Source organism: Dasypus novemcinctus, chromosome 10, assembly GCF_030445035.2.
Source record: "Dasypus novemcinctus isolate mDasNov1 chromosome 10, mDasNov1.1.hap2, whole genome shotgun sequence".
NCBI classification, from domain to species: domain Eukaryota; kingdom Metazoa; phylum Chordata; class Mammalia; order Cingulata; family Dasypodidae; genus Dasypus; species Dasypus novemcinctus.
In genome coordinates, this window is record NC_080682.1 from 109477946 (window position 1) to 109494748 (window position 16803).

The window sequence follows — 16803 nt, forward strand, 5'->3', positions numbered from 1 at the left end:
GGGGTGCCCCGGTCCTGCGCGGGGAGTGGCCGGGGCGCAGGGCAGGGATGCGCAGGTCCTCTGCGTGGAGGGGCCGGGGCGCAGGGCAGGGGTGCCCCGGTCCTGCGCGGGGAGGGGGCGGGGCGCAGGGCAGGGGTGCCCCGGTCCTGCGCGGGGAGGGGGCGGGGCGCAGGGCAGGGGTGCCCAGGCCCGGCGCCTCCCCTCAGGGTGGGGCCTCCCCCGCCAGGGGCCCGGCCGGGCGCTGGCGGGCCGCTGCAAAGGCCTCCTTGATTTCCTGGCGTACGAGGTCCTGCCAGGGGTCTCTGGGGAGAAAGGAGACACGGTGGTAGAGCTGCCACCCACTGGCCTCTCCAGCCCACGCTGCCTGCAGAGCAGGCCCTTTCCCGCTGTGTGTCTCCTGCTCCCGGCAGCAGGCCCCCGTCCCTTGGCCTTCAGGGGACCGGCTCCTCTCCCGGGCCACGCAGCACTGTCCGGTGCACGTGTGGCTTCCAGCGCAGTGGCGTCCCAGGAGGTGAGGCGCTACCCCGGCTCTGCCCCCCTCGCAGGACATGGCCTTTCAAGGCCGGAGGGAGGCTGCGGGGTGTTGTGTGGGGTGAGGGGCTCCCTGACGCTCAGGGTGCTGTGCAAATCTGGGGTAGGGCCCCTGGATTCCCACCCTGCCCACACTTTTATTTTCCCATTTGCCTCCCCGAGGTGCCAGGAGAAAGGTAGAGCTGGGTTGTCGATTTACACCAGGGTCCTTAACCTTTTTTGTTCCACGGACCCCTTTGCCAGTCAAGTGAGAACCAAGGACCCCTTCTCAGAACAGAGCAGCAGATGGTTTTATGAGGTTTCAACATTGGCATGTCTTTAAATTAAATTTTAGCATTATTCAAACGTACGTTTCAAACCTTTCTCATCATTTCAATACCTGATAACCTAACGGTTCAACATCTGTTCAGAAAGTCGTTTTCAGCAAACACTAACTTGCGTTTTCCCACCGTGTCATAAAACCTTCTGCCATCCTCACCAACCTTTTGGAGACAGTTAGCCACTACCCTCAGGACATGCTACATTGAAACAAAAATCATCCTAAGTCCACACTACACTGTGTGTTAGTAAATAGATCACACCTGCACCAACACGTCCCCACAAGAATAACGTTTTTTTTTTTAATTTTCAATTCAAGCTCACGGACCCCTGAAATCTTTCCATGGACCCCTTGGGGGCCCCTGGGCCTCTGCTTAAGAACCCCTGATTTTACCCAGAAGAGGAAACAAAGCTCCGAGGGGCAGCCAGGGCCCCAGGCAACCTGGCATGGGGCACTTGAGCCTGGCCAGCAGGGCCACTGGGCGGACGGTCTCTGTGACAAGTGACTGGAGCCACTTCTGGGGCGGCTGCTGCTTGGGCCGGTGGCTGCACCAAGACATGGGGTGGGGGGGTCCCCCTTTCCCTGCTCTTCACCTACCCCCCCAGATATAAAAATAACATCTGCAGGTATGGAAAATACATAAGATGAGGATAAAAGCAGCTTTAGAAAATGACTCTTAAAAACTGTCAGGTGAGAGCATCCAACTCAAGGACAAGTTTGGTAACGGCCTTGTAAACCAGTTCCCATCCAACTAGCCCCGGCAGTCCGTCTTGCAGAGATTCTGGGGCCACCTCCAGATTGCGTGTGTGATGCCTGTCTGCCTGTGACCGCATCTCCAGGCACGTGGAGGGGCACGCGGAGTTATTTTCCTGTGTGTGTGTGCTTGGTGCCGTGGTGGGTGTACAGTGCACGTGTCTGCACTTGTGCATGCATGTGTGTGTGTGTGCATGCGTGTGTGCCTCCGTGAGCTCGCGTGCCGGAGCCGAGCCTCGGGCCTGGGCAAACGAGGGGTTCTCCCCCGCCTGCCTGGGGGTCTGGGAGGCGCCCAGATTGGGTGGTGCTTGCTGGGATTAATCTCAGATCTCCTTCCTCCCTGAGCCAAGGAGATGAAAACATTTCTGGCACTTTCTACAGTTTCTGTCCAAGAGTGGAAAAGTCATCAGCTGAGGGGGCTGGGGATGACAGCTGGCCACCAGACCCGCCGCCTCCGGCCCTGGGAAGAGCTGCGCGGCCTACAGGGACAGAGCCCTGCGCTGAGGAGGCGTGGAGACGGCCGTGCGCGGGGCTCGCTGACTCACGCCCCCTGCGTGCGGGCCAATGGATGCGCAGGCACGCCCGCACACCAGGGTCTCGTGAAGCCTACGTGGGCTGGGGAAAGTTCCATAGACGCTCCGCAAGAAATATCCGGTCGTCCTAAGTGTGTGGAGACCGCAAGGCCGGGGGTGGCCGGAGGGTGGCGGCAGGCTCAGCGGGGAGCTTGTGGTCAGCTCCGCTCCTGGCGCAGGCAGCATGGGACCCGAGCCCGAGGAGATCGGAAGGGACCGCCGGCCGGCGTGCGGGCAGGGCCCTCAGGGTGCAGGAGAGCCGGACCTGCGTGGGGAGACGCTCAGCGCATGCTGAGGACAGCGAGGGGGTGGCACGTTGGCCACGGACGGGGGAAGGAGGGAGGGGAGACGAGGCTGGGGGCCTGCGCCAGGGTCAGGCTCAGCCCGACGGCGGTAGGAAGCCACGGGAGCGGCTGAGCAGGGGGCCGGCCCGTGGCTCCTGTCTGTGTCTGGATTGTTCTGGCTGCAGCGTGGAGCCGGGTGGGGAGCATGGGCGGGGAGCTGGGTGGTGAGCCCCTGCAGAGGCGGGGGGGGGGGGGGGGGGGGGCCTTGGCCCACGGTGGAGGCGGGCAGAGGGCTCGGGTGTTAGTTGGGGACACACAGAACTTGCTGGCAGACCGGAGGGGGTGGGTGACCCACGACGGAGGGTCCAGGGCAGCGTCTGGCCTGCCAGCTGGGGGGCCTGGTGGGGGTGAGCTGCCGGGACAGCTCCCAAGCAACCGTCCAGAGGCAGAGGGAGCTCCACGGGCCTGCAGCTGGGGAGGTGGGCACCCTGGGTGGATGATGGGTGCCAGCCGGGGAAGGATGGGTGCGGCGAGGCGGCACAGACCACGGGAGGGGCGGGAGGGGGGAGGTCAGGCGCTGGGGGCCTGCGACGGCCGAGGGAGGGGTGGGGGCGCGGCTGGGGGGGGGCGCAGGGAGAAAAGCCGCTGCTGCCTGCGGGCCTGGTGACGGGACCAGCTCGTGGGTGACCTCCCGAGAGCCTCTGTGCGGGGTGGAGCGGGAGAGGGGGAGGAAGTGAAGCTGGCCTGAGCACGCGGGTTCTGAGAGGGTGGGCCGTGGGGCGGGCAGCACGCGGGCCTGGAGGGGTGGCGGCCAAGGGGGGCCTGCTCCCGCGTGTCAGGGGCCAGGCGTGCTTACACGGGCCAGGAGACCTGGAGGAGAGTCTGCGGCAGAGGACGGGGTGTGAGAGGGCCCCGGTGCCCTCGAGGGCTGCTGCGCCCCCGGGGAGAGCCCTGGGCTCTCCAGTGGAAGAGCTGGAAGGGCCCTCGGCAGCCAGACGGAAAGGCACCCAACAGTCAGCACCCAGGCTGGGGCGCCGCCTCTGCCCTTGGGCGCCCAGACCCGCGCCGCCTTCCAGCAGCCTGTGGGGAGCCCTGCCGCCGGCCGGCGCCGCCGCCACCCGGGAGGCCACCGGGGCCTCGCACAAGCCAGGCACCCACGTGACCTGCACCTGTGGCTCCCGGAGACGCCCCTGCCCGCGGCCACCTGCTTGCCTCCCTGGGTCGCCCAGAGGTGGACGGGAGAACCGCGGCCCTTCGCCACCTCCCTGGGCGCCCCGGACTCCCGAGGCTGGACCGGGAGGGTGGCCGTGCCAGGCCCCGCTCCGGCCGGGCCCCGCCGTCCACTCCAGGCCGCCCCCGGGGGGACGCTTGGCCCGGGCTGCTGCCTCCTGCTCGGTTCCCGGGAAGCCCCTGTGTGTCCCACACTTTCCTCTTGTCCCGAGACAGGGGAGGGGGCTGCCTGGGTGGGGGCCTTCCCAGAAGAGCCGGGGGAGCCCGCCGGAAGGAGGCGACAGGCCCGGCCCGGCTACGGGAGCCTGGGAGGCGCCCTGCCCACCTCGGTGGGGGGCCCGGGGACGTTGTCATTCTCAGCAGGGGCAGGGGCTGGTCCCTGGTCCCTGCCTTCTGTGGACTGGCCGTGGCCGGGGTGGAAGGCGCGCGGGAGTGAAGTGGGATTTTCCTCCCCGGCCCCACCCTTGGGACCCTCTGTGAGGGTCACGGCGTCCCAAAGGACAGAAGACAGAGGGAAGAGCCAAACTGCCACCCAGGCGCTAGCTCTGAGAGCCACCCACCTCCGCCCCTGAAATGCGGGCGCTCTTTGATGTGGACGTTGGTCCGTGGGAATAACTCTAAGGGCAACAAGTGCACAGTAATATTTGTCAGCTCATTCCCTGTAATAGCGCAAAGTGGCGAGGCTCTGAGTGCTCGGCGACCAGCGCAAGGCCGAGCCCAGCGCGCCCATGGGTGGCCCTGGGTGCCGTCGCTGCCAGTGAGTTGGTAAAGGCCCTGAACAGCACGCGCGGGGGCTCTTTGCACTGAGGGTGAAGGGCAGAATATGAAATGACCTGAACAGCGCGAGCTGCGCACACCAGAAACAGCTGCAGGGGAAGCCGCTAACGGGGTTTTCTCGGGCAGGGAAAGACGGTGGTTATTTTCATCTCCGAACAAGTCTGTATTTTTCAAGTTTCCCACAACAGGCAAATGATAGGTCTATAGCCAGAAAAATAACAAACACCAATAAATAAAACAAAAAACCCAACCCCAGGCTGCGGGGCAATCCTTACTCACCCGGGTTTGACGTCCAGGGGGGCGGGCAGGGGCCCGGGGAAGCCCGCCTTCCCCGCCAGCCAGTAGGTTTCCTCGGTGCCCTTCCCCTGGAGGAGAGAGGAAGGATGGAGACGCCCCCTCCCACACACCCTCACGCCGCGGGGTGAGGCTGGAGTTGCCTGGTTCCAGTGCCTCGGAGTCAGGCTGCGTGACTTTGCTCAGGCTACTGCGCCTCTCTGTGCCTTGGTTTCCTCGGTACCTTTTGGAGTTGTTCGGGGGGCAAGATCTGCTAGATAACTACATAATGAATCGTGAATTCTACGACCAGAGGACTTGGGATGCTTTGATCCCAGCGTGGTCTGTGAGTCTCCCCAAACGTCACCGTCCAAGGGCCTGGCGGGTGCTGGGAGTGGAGGGCCAGGGGGCGGTCAGGGCGGGCTGGTCTGGAGGCTCCATAGCCACCCGGGACAGGGCGCGAGGGGATGGGCATTGCCCCCTGGAGCCCCCAGGCTAGCCTGGAGGAGCTGGGGGCGGGGCGCTGCCCCCTCCACTGCACCCCTTTCTGCCATCAAAGTCCTCTGCTCCTCAGGACACCAGGGCGCTGCCCCCCGACGCGCTACAGCTGCGCTCCGTAACCACGGCCATCTGCTGGCCCTCGCGGGCTTCGTGCCTCGGACAGTCACTGCGCCCCGCGCCACGGCGCTCTGGGGTGCCACGGTGTGGGAGAGCGCCTGAGCATCCAAACCCGGGGCGGCTCCACGCCCCTCCAGCCTGGTTCTGGCGGAGAAGCTGGGAGACACGCCGAACCGTCGCCTTTACCAAGCACGAGCATTAAGAAGAGGGCTGAAGGAACTAAACTCGATGCGTGAACCCCGGAGCGCAGGTTCCTAGGAGATGGCATGTGGTGAGGATGGCAGCTGACGCTTAATGCACGCAGAATTTTAATAAGGCTTATTGTGAGGGCGTGGAAAGGAATCGAGTTGATGGCAGCAGTTGTAGTAAGTATAACTAACAGTGCTGATTTGTAAATAGGGCTGTGGCTGAAAAGGGTAGTCTGGAAGTAATTGTCGGTTGAAAGGAAGCTAGAGATAATCTAGGCAATGTAGAACTGACTTCGTTGATAGATGAAGATTGTGGTTCACAGCATAAATATAAGAATGATCTTCTTTTACAAAGCATTGAGAATATGGTGATACACGGGAAAATTACAAGTGACGTAACTTAGGGACGGTAGTTAACAGTAATATATTTTTTTGCAGTAATGGCAAAGGAAGATATATGAATTCTAAGGGACAACAGTAGGGGATATGGGGGATGGGATTTTTCCTTTTGAGTAATGAAAATGGAGGCGATGACAGTACAACTCTGTGATGGAAAGGAGAGCCACTGAGTGGACACACTGAATGCATCATACGAAGCACGGGACAGCAGAACACAGGCAAGCCAGTGGGGCGAGATGGGCCGCGGTTAACGGCAAATACGAGAACATTCTCTCACCAACTCTAACACATGTTTAATACTAAACGGGGTTTCAATAATTGGGTGGATTGGGGGAAAATACATCAACTGTAAATATGGGCTCATTAGTAGTAATATTTTGACAATATTCTTTTATAGTTTGTAGCAAATATTTCACAACATTGCAAGGTGTTGGTGGTGGGGAGACGTATGGGAGCCCTGTATGATATGCATGTTTGTTTTGTAAGTTCGCAACTTTTACTGTACAATGATTGTCTATGTAGGTGCATAAACGTGCATGTATACATGATAGACTTCAACAAACTTTTAGTTTTTAAAAAATGTTTCCTGTCTCTGCCTTTGTGGTGCTCATGGGCAAGTGAAACCCAAAATCGCACCTACAACACCCGAGGGCTAGTTGTAGGACTGGTCGGTGCACAGAGATGGCATGATAGTCACTGCTGGGGGAAGAAAGGAAGAGCAGTGTTCCTGGATTAGGGCAGGATTCAGTGAGAGGTGATTTCTGAGCTAGGGTTCTGAGGGATGAGTAGGAGCCTAACCATTCTATGAAGAAGTCACAGGCTTCGGAATCACCAGACCTGGATTACAAGCTGTGTGGCTTTGGACAAGTCGCTCTGCCTCTCTGTTTTAATTTCCTCCACTATAAAATGGGGACAATGATCCTCCTTTCATGATTTCTGTGAGTGATATATTGATGTTGTACAACAGTGTACTAACCAGGTAGGTCATCGGTAAAAGTGACTTCTCTGACCTGGCCCTTCCCTAAAGAAGAACCAGATGAGGGAGAAGCTCCCAGGAAGAAATGTTCCCTTAGAAGTTGGGGGGCAGAGACGGCATGTAAAGGTCATCAGCTCCATCCCCAGTCACATCAGTCAGATGAGAATCTCCTGCTGTCCACAGAAACCAGACTCTTTTCCCACCAAGCCCAGGAAAGAAAGTCTCTCACCTTCAGCTCCGTGGGACCTCTGATATCAATTTTGTAGCCTTCCTCCAGGCTGAGCAGTGTCTGGACAGTGCTTCGGCTGATGTGAATTCTGTAGGCTGAGAAGAAAAGTAGTGATGCAGCCACCACCTGGTGGCAGCGTACCTAGAGTTTAGAAAAATCATTAAGAGACTGTGATAGCCCCAAGTTCCAGCCCGTCGTCCTCACAATTCAAATTCATGCAATACCTTCTCCTGGCCCTCTCGTACCTTTACACAGCTAGTCACTAAAGTCACAACCTGGAGGAAAAGCGAATTGCACAGACTGAGTGTTAAGCGGAACTGAGGATGGAGTCTGAACCCCTGGAAACACAACTGCTACTACTTGTCAGGAGGTCTCGGAAGGCTGGGTCACGGCGGGTAAGGAGTTTTCATTTTTCTTTGAAGAGCAAGACTTCCCAATAAGGCCACCGCGTCCAGTTTCACAGGGTGCGCACTGAGTAACATTTGGGAGCACACACCGCACCCAGAAGCAGGGGCCCTGGGACACCAATCCTTCTCAATTGCTCTAGCCAAGCTGGCAAAGTGTCTCTTGCTCTCAGCAAGGGCCCCAAAAGGAGTTTTCTCTCTTTTTTAAAAAAACTGGGGGTCTCCTCATTGCAAAGACGGGACAGCCAAGCCTTGGAGGAAGAGCGGTTTGTTCAAGGGCACCAGCCAGCCAGTTGCAGGGCCAGGTTTTCTGCCTCTGGGGTCGTTGCTTTCTCTGCTCAGTCCTTCAGGAGAACATCACAAAAACGCCGGGGAAAGTTAAAAGAATCAGTCACGTGCATCATCTCCTTACAGCTGCTTTACTGGCAACTAGGGTACGCCGTCACCAGGTGGTGATGTGCTTACTAATCCAGCAGCCAGAGTGCAGGGGACGCAGAGTAAGAGTCCTCTCCCCTGGGCAGGAGAGAAGTGTGAGGTACTCACGCAGCCCTGTGGACTCCATCCGGGACGCGGTGTTGACAGTGTCCCCAAAGAGGCAGTACCGAGGCATGGTGAGGCCTACGACCCCTGCCACGCAGGGCCCTGAAAGCCAGATGTGCCTGGTGAGCTCCAGCAGGGCTCAGGCTGAGAGGGGGGTCCCCACAACAGCCTGGCCCTCCCGCGCTCTCCCTGCCGTTCCCCCCAACACCCTGGGCTCCAGTGGGGGCTGGGGAGGGAGCTATCTGGAGTCTCCACCAACAGGCAGACAGGAGAGGACCCTGCACCTGGGCCTGGGCTGGGGGGTGGGGTAAGGACACAGATGAGCTGGCACCGCTCCTGCCACCGGGAGCTCCCAGCCTGCCGCCGGGAGACCTAGGCCTTGAAGAGAAAAACCCCAGGGCTGTGCCCTCCCAGGAAGGGCCTCAGACGCAGCCCAGAGGACCTCCCGGAGGAGAGGAGCAGTATCTTCAGGGATGAAGGAATGGGTGGGCGGGATCAGCCAGTGCAAAGGCACGGAGGCAGAGGGTCCACGGGAAACGGCAAGCAGCTGGGTGTGCAAGGAGGGGCGCGTGGGAGTGGTGGGGGATGAGGTGGGAGAGGTTAGCGGGGGCCCTGGGTGGGGCGGGGGGAGCCAGGCAGGGAGGGAGGGGTAGAGGATGGGGACGTGGAAAAGACGGCGCCCCCGAGGTCCTCCCAGCAGGCATTTAGCAGTTTGTGCGAGCACAGGTTTCTGCGCCTGTCGCATGGGACCATCAGCTCCCCGACCTGGGCTTGGATGCCCTGGACAGGCGCCCAGGCAGCTCACTGAATGCAGAGCAGCTTAGAGCCTTGAAACAACAGATGGAAGAAGGACACGTGGGACCGTTTCCGCCGTGGCCCTGAGGCTCGGGGCCTTGCGGCAGCGCGGCGCAGGGCCCGCGTACCTGAGTGCAGGCCGGCGCGGATGCGCACGGGCACGGCGGGCGCGTGGCGCATGCGGAAGCCGCCCGCGGCGCTGAGCAGGTGCAGGGCCGCGTCGGCCGCCTCGGCCGCGTGCCGCCTCCCGTTGCGCCGGGGCAGCCCCGAAGCCACCATGTAGGCGTCGCCGATGGTCTCCACCTGGAAACCGCAGCTCTCACTGCCCCGCTCGGCACCCGCGGCGCGCGCCCCGCACGGCGCAGGCCCGCAGCGCCGTCCCTCGGTCCCCTCTGACCCCAGGCCCACGCGCCCGGCAGCAGCCCTGGGCACCCCGTCCGCACAAAGCCACAGCAGGGCGGCCTCCATCTGCTGAGAGCCCCAATCCCTCGGACACCTCCTAGTTCCCGGGCCCTCCGGGGCGCGCTGGCAAGAACGAGGTTTTGGAATCAGGCAGACGGGGGTCCAGCCCGCCCCTTGCCTTGGGCAGCCGCGCCCCTGAGCGGGCTCCAGGCGGCTCTTACGTGGCAGGAGGCGAGGTGTTCAGGGGACCAGGCTCACCGTGGAGGCGCTGCCTTCATCATCGCTGGCATCAGTATTTGCTTGGCTTTGGGAGACCGACGCCCAGAACCCCAGGACTGGGAGGACTTCCTAGAGACCAGCCACCCCACCTCCCCCAGCCCCGGGGGCTGTCCTGACCTGCCACGCCCCTTGACAGGAAAGTCCCTGTTCCTTAAAGATGCCGCTTCTCTTTTTTTAGGCAATTGGACGCATCCCGTCCTGCTCAGACACTTAAAACTGCTCCCTGGGAAGCGGCTGTGGCCCAGTGGTTAGGGCGTCCATCTACCACATGGGAGGTCCAAGGTTCAAGCCCTGGGCCTCCTTGACCCGTGTGCAGCTGGCCCATGCACAGTGCTGATGCGCGCAAGGAGTGCCCTGCCACGCAGGGGTGTCCCCACGTAGGGGAGCCCCACGCGCAAGGAGTGCACCCCGTAAGGAGAGCTGCCCAGCGTGAAGGGAAGTGCAGCCTGCCCAGGAATGGCGCCGCCCACACGGAGAGCTGACACAAGATGATGCAACAAAAAGAAACACAGATTCCCATGCTGCTGACAAGAATGCAAGTGGACACAGAAGAACACACACAGCAAATGGACACAGAGCAGACAACTGGGGGGGGGGGAAGGAAAATAAAAATAAGTCTTTAAAAAAAATAGAACTGCTCCCTACGGCCAGTGGCTTAAGACTCATGCCCCATGGTCTTTACAAATATTAACTCGTTAGATCTTCACAAGAATGCTAAGAGATAGGTACTATTATTGTTGCCATTTTACAGATAGAAAGTGGACCAGAGAGGTTGTCACTTGCCAAGGCCACACAGCACTAGTAAGTAGATTTGAACTTAGTCATCCAGCTCCAGATTTTGTGCCCTGCCGCGGCCTCCCCCTGCGTGTGGCCTGGGCTCTTTCTCTGGCTCTGGGAGGATCTGCCTGCCCCCAGGTTTCCGCTCTGCTCCCGCCTCCCACGTGTTCCTCCTCGGGCGTCAGGCCTGGGTCTGCCTGCGGGAGACTCGGGGCTCCCTGGCCCCACCCTCGGCCTGCCAGGTGTGGGCCTGAGAATCAGGGGCCGGGCATCTGCTCTGGGGACCCCGCTGTGCCTCAGGTGGGTGCTCCGAGGTCCAGGCGAGGGGAGTAGGGAAGGCCCCGCAGCGGCCACGTCCAGACCGCGTTCTCCCAGCTGCCGAGACTGAAGTCTCCCCCGCCTGGCACCTGAGGCTCTCACTAGCTTGTGGCCTGGGAGACAAGGGCCCTGTTGTCTGGGAGCCTGGACTGGTAAAGGTGACGCGCTTTAAGATGCCGTCGTAGTGGGCACTTGGGCCACGCGCGCGGGCCGGGGTCCTCCCGCAGAGGGGGCGCACCGGGAGAGTAGTGAAATTGGGTGTGGATGCGCACGGCTCCACGGACGTGCTGTGGACTTTGGGCCAGTCCCTTACCCTCTCTGAGCCTTGTCTCATCTGTAGGGTAGGGATGGTGATCCACCCCTCTGAGGGGCATGGAAAGGGTAAACGAGGCACCCTCTGAAAATCCCTGGGCCGGGCCAGCCCCCTGTAGATGCCCGTCTGACGCCAGGCCTGCCGGCGTGCCGAGGGGAGAAGGAGCTCCAGCACGTCCACGCGACTTCCCCTTCTCAACACTCCTGAGTAGGGGGCGCTTTCATCCGCTCGACAATGGGGAACCTGAGGCTCAGAGGGGGAAGAGGTTTGCCCAGGGTCACACAGCAGGACCCACAGCCCAGGCTGGCCGGCTGGCGGTCAGTCCTCTCCTCTCCGCCAGGGGGGCTCGGCTCTGGAGTTAGGTCCATAAAAGTGCTTGCTCGGCAGGGGCTGGGAGGGAATCACAGATCCCTGCAGAACCAGAAGGGGACAGCTTGGCTGCCTCCCATCGCGGCAGGATGAAAGAGCAGGAACCAGATCCCGCCGGGGCCGGAGGGGAGACCGAGGCAGACGGCGTGAGTGATGAGAGACGCGCTCGCACGTCCTGAGCAACAGGCCGCCAGCTTCCCGGCATCTGGAGAGGTGGGTGGGCCCTGGTTTACTTCATTTCCCTCTGCCAGAAAGCTGCAGACCTCTTGGCCAGAGTTCAGAGCGAGCGGCAGGCGTGATTCAGAGCTGGGCGGGAGCGTGTGAGGAAAGATTAGCAGGGGGAGGACTGGACGGCCAGGGCCTCAGGGCAGATCAGAGCTGCGGGGCTCAGCCAGGCTCAGCCAGGCGAGGCCCGGAATCTTCTCCTGGGGCCCCCCGGGGGGGGCGCAGCCCCGCAGGCAAGGGGGGGCTCGGCCAGCACCTCAGAACAGGCGGAGGCTTGGGATCCTGGGCCCCGGCCGCAGGGAAGCTGCATCCTCGGGGCGTGGGGGGCTCAGGTCTCTGTGGGTCTTGGGTGGTGTGATGTTGTGGTCAGAGTTCGGCTGTGGTGGACAAAGTGGCCTCCCGTCCGGGCCCTGCTGCCTGCCAGCTGTGTGACCTTGGGCAAGTCATGTCCCTCTCTACTGTGTGTTGGACACTGCCAGGCACTGGGGACTGGGTTTAGTGGGGGCCTTAGTGTGCACATGGGCTGTCCCGGGGGCTTATGAAGGCATCAAAGAGCTCCTAACTGTGACCTGAGGAAGGAAGGCAACCTAAGACCAGGATGACCAGGAGGGAGCCAGGTGGAGGGAAGGAAAGCAGATTTCCAGGTAGAGGGAGCAGCGTGTGCAAAAGCCTGGAGGCTAGAAAGCAAAGCACGGGTGAGGAATAGGGAGTTCTGCAGAGCTGGAGGGGCCAGAGACGCAGCTGGAAGACAGGCGGGGCCAACTCCTAGAGGGTCTTGTGGGCCACTCTGAACCTCTGGATTTATCCCAAGGGCTTCCATATCATGGGGATAGCGAGAAGCCCTGAAAGGGGGTGGCAGAAGTGTGTGGCCTTGGGACCAGATGGGTCTCTCCTCTGAGGCTCCCTTCTCAGGCCACCCCCCCATCCCCGCCTCCTCGGGGGGGCTGAGGCTGGCAGGGGGCTGGCGGGTCACACTCGAAGGCCACGCCTGCGGAGCCCGAGGGTGGCTTTCTCCTGGGACCTCCCTCCCACCTCCTCCTCTGTGTCTGCAGCTGGACCCCGGCTTCTGGATTGGAGCAAGGGGAGGAGTCGGGGTGGGGAGGGTCCCCAAAGCAGGGGCAGAGCGGCCGAGGCGGGGGCCTGCCGAGGAGAGGGCAGGAGGCCACTCCCCCTCCCAGCCTCGGGGCTGACCCCGCGCCCATGGCAGGGAGGGTCGCCCCCATTAGTCTACGTGCTAGGACTAGCTCGTTATTCCCGTTTCATGGATAAAGAAACAGGAGCCCCGAGAGAGGAACCATTTGCCTAAAGCCGCACCAAAGCTGAGACAGGGCCTCAGACCTAGGATTGAGGGGCGCACAGGAGCTAGATAAGGGCGGGCCTCGGCAGCTCCACCAGTGCCCCCCCAGCTGGCCCACTTGGCATCCCGCCATAACCGCCCACTTGGATTTGTCACACTCACAGGCCCTCCCAAGCCTCAAGCTTAGCGCATTAGCCCCCATTCCTTGCCTGGAGTGGCCAATCCCAGACTAGACAATGCTAGGAAGACGGCACCTCCAGGAAGCCTTCCCTGCTCTTGACTCTGCTCTCCTGCCACTAGCTGGGTTGGGGGCCTTCTCGGCCTCCCCTGCCCGCCCTGATCATCACTTCCACCATGACCTGTCATCCTCTTTTATCTGCAGGACTGAGAGTGCCTTGAGGGCAGGGGCTGACTCATCTGTGTGCCCTCACCCAGCACGGGGTCTGGCACAGAAGAGCCAGTCAATAAGAGCTTTTTAAAGGGACAGTTAGATGGACAATGGGCAAATGACCACCAAGACGTGGGGTTTATGTTCCCACCTTTTGATTCTGGGCTGGGCTTGTGACTTGCTTCGACCAATAGAATGTGTCAGGACGGCACTGTGCCCCTTCCCAGCTTAGCTCTCAAGAGGCCTGTGTGCCTCTGCCGTCTCTCTCAGAGCCCCGCTCCCACCTAGACTAGCCCGCAGGCGGATGAGCGAGCACGTGGGCCGGAGCTGGGTGCTCCCGCCCAAGGCTCCCGAGATGTGAGCGAGCCCAGCCAAGATCAGGAGCTGCCCACCCTGCCCACAGCTGACCACAGACGTGTGAGTGAGTCCAGCTGAGTCCAGAAGAACCTTCCAGCTGACCCATGGGCTTGAGAGCAATAATAAATGCCAGTTGTTTTAAGCTAATGAGTTTTTGGGGTTGTGTGTTACACAGGACTGACTGACTGATACAAACACACAAATAAATGAATGGCAGTAAATGAACAGGGACACAGACAAGTGGTGAAAGTAAGTGCCAGCCTCCTGGTCCCCTCACCTTATACACGTCGTGGCTGCCCAGGACGGCATCGAACAGGGTGTAGAGGTCGTTGAGCAAGCCCACCACCTCGATGGGCTCACTCAGGGCTGCGATCGTGGTGAAGCCCACAATGTCACTGAAGTATATGGTAACCTGGTCGAAGTACTCTGGCTCCACAGTCGCTCCCATCTTCAGAGCTTCGGCCACGGACCTGAGGGGATGGGGGGGCACAAGGTTGGAGGGTCCCTCCTTTACAGTTGGGAGGTAAGGAGGGGTATTTGGGGGAGGGGGAGCCTGGCTTAAGCATCAGGGGATCTGAGACAGGTCTGCTTGTGTGCTGACTGCCCTTAAGCAAATACCTGTCCCCCTTTGGACGTTATTTCCTCTGAGGTGTGGCTGGGGACACATCCTTGTTCCCAAGCATGCGAAACAGCAGAAATTCAACATTCACGGGCCCAGCACGGTGCAAGGCAATAGTAAGGGCTCAAGAAAAGTAGGCCGGGTGAAGAAGCAATGAACGGCCCAAAGAAGTCCTGGGACCCAGATTTACCGAGCCCCCTCCACGCCCCCGGGCCCGAGCTCAGAGCTGAGGCTGGAGGGGCGGGCAGGCCCGGGGCCACTCACGGGGGGAGCATCTGGCAGAGCAGCCTTTCCGTCCTCTGCCGCTCCAGCTCCAGCTCCTCTGTGCGCTCCTGGATCAGGGCCTCCAGGTTCTGCGAGTACGTCTCCAGCATCCGCAGCATGGAGTCGGCCACGCTGCTCTTCTTGCCTTGGTTGATGCTTTTGAACTGGAAAGGGGACAAAAATTCCACTGCGTCCCGTAAGGGTGGCAGCTGGGGGCGCGGAGCCCAGGGGAGAGGAGACAGGCCCTGCCTGGAGAGCCGGCGGGTGGTGGGAGCAGGTGCGGAAACAGACAGGGGGCGACGGCTTAGTGGGGAGAGCGCAGGGCGGACGAGGTCTGTGGGGTGGGCAGGCGGGAGGGGACAGCGGGGGGCGGGCCGGGACGCCCCCTCAGCCAACACCCAGCTCCACAGCGCTGGTCTGCACAACACAGATGAGCGCTCTGTGTTCTTTTCAAAGATTTAGGTGAGAGCACACAGATTGAATACATGTGGATCTGTATCTATGTCTCCATTTCTGCCTGTCCAGCCTTCTCCTTGTTCCAAACTTTAAGTACCAAGAAAAGGAAAAGCATGACTACAAAATAAAATAACAATAAATATGTGAAAACATTGGGAACAAAGGAGAATAAAGGTAAAAATAAAATGAAATTAAAATAAAATGTAAAGTAAAATAAGAGAAAAGAAAAATTAAAAAAATAAAATAAAAAGAGGAATCCAGGATTGAGGTTGCTACACAAGATGCATGCTAGAATCTGATCACAAGTGTGGATCTGAGCTTCCTAGCAGCAAGCAGAGAGGGAAATAGAAATTACACCATCCATGGGGGTCCACAAAATAATGAAACAAACTAGTTGAGAAGAAGCACACTCCCGGCTGGTGCTGAGCAGAGAGAAATACCGCTCTCCTCCTACAGGGGCACTTAGGTATGATCGTGAATTGTGCCTTGAACTACAATCTTACAGGTTCCCGTGCCAGACTGGCTAGAACTTCTCCAATGCAATCTGCGCCTTCACAAGTACAGTGGCAGAAGCAAAGGGTCGCTGGCCAGAGTGAGGGGTCCCCATCTGTCTTAATCCAGCATCTGGGGTGACTATGGGTATGTACGTGTAGATCCAACCCCCAGCCATACCCTTTGTCTCAGCCGCAGGACTGTGAGGTGGGGCACGGTGGTCCCCCAGGAATGCAGCGATTGGCTATTGCCCACTAAAAGCAGAGGCAGGAGCTGTAGCGGTCAGCTTGGGCGGGCATGACAGCTATGACCTTGAGAAGCTGTCAAGGACACGAAGCTGACCACGAGACCACCCTACATGGAGGGTCAGCATTTTATCAACAAGGCAACCCGGGCTCTGAGACGTGAAAAAGCTCACCGAAGATCAGAGAGTGGAGTTCAAATTGAGTTTCAAACTTTCACAGACTCATTTTAAAAACAGCCGCCCCACTGAATTATTTTATCATTTGGAGTGGTTTTTTTCCCCCATTATTTCTATTAGGTTGTCAAGAACACAAAGACAGGATTTACAAAGAATGATCATTTTCTTCTTCCTTTCCATTCTTTTCTTGTCTAATTGCATTGTCTACTTTAGTTTCCTGTCGAATTGCCTTTAACAGAACAATGTTAAATGAACCTAAGCCCAGGTCTTCTGACGTCAAGGCCAGCGCTCTTTCTCCTGACCCCCACTCACCATCTTCTCCTCAAAGACTGGCCTGTTTAAATCCATGAGTTCTCTCCTTGGACGGTCGCATCAGTGCGGGCCATTAGGCCAGGGCTAGGCTTTCCAGCAGCCTCTAAGGAGGCTGGGCCTCAGCGGAGCAAGCCATAGGGAAGTGGCAGGGTCGATCCGAATCCCGGCATTCCGGCCTTAGCCGCCCCCAGTGTCATACGGCTGCCCAGCCTTGGCTGAAATATCTTGTGCCCATCTCAGCCTTCTCTGCCACCGGGACTCGGCAGAAGTCTTTTCCCACAGTGACTCAGGACAACAGCCTCCTCCCCGTCCCTGTCCCTGGCACTCTCTGACCCCCCGGGAAGACCACACCTTCTGCAACCCCCCTCGTGCTGACCACAGAGCGCTCACGGGTGCCGTGGGGCCCCCTCCCCGATGCCAGAGCCGCGGTGGGGACGCCACGTGGGGGTGGAGCGGAGGTGGGAATCCTTTCCGAAGGGCGCCCGTGGGTCTCGCCGCTGTCTTCCCGCCGCCTGTCTGAACAGCCCCTCTCCCGCGCTGGACGTCTCCTTGGCAACTTCCCCACCGCGGTGGGGAGGCGAGGCATGGAGTTTCACCTCGGCCTTAGAGGGCTGGCCCCGAGGGTG

At 59.9% G+C, this 16803-nt stretch overlaps 1 protein-coding gene across 1 annotated transcript in view; it reads right to left on the reverse strand.

Annotated features, from left to right (window-relative positions):
• Window positions 1-202: 202 nt before the first annotated feature.
• The window catches only part of LOC101442492 (guanylate cyclase D-like), a 51762-nt gene continuing 35161 nt past the window's right edge, over window positions 203-16803 (reverse strand). The window contains exons 15-21 of the mRNA XM_058306358.1: window positions 14497-14660; window positions 13891-14083; window positions 9017-9191; window positions 8097-8195; window positions 7150-7244; window positions 4746-4831; window positions 203-302 (exon numbers count right to left, since the gene is read on the reverse strand). Of these exons, the coding sequence (XP_058162341.1) occupies window positions 203-302; window positions 4746-4831; window positions 7150-7244; window positions 8097-8195; window positions 9017-9191; window positions 13891-14083; window positions 14497-14660 (912 nt within the window). The remainder of the gene's footprint in view (window positions 303-4745; window positions 4832-7149; window positions 7245-8096; window positions 8196-9016; window positions 9192-13890; window positions 14084-14496; window positions 14661-16803) is intronic.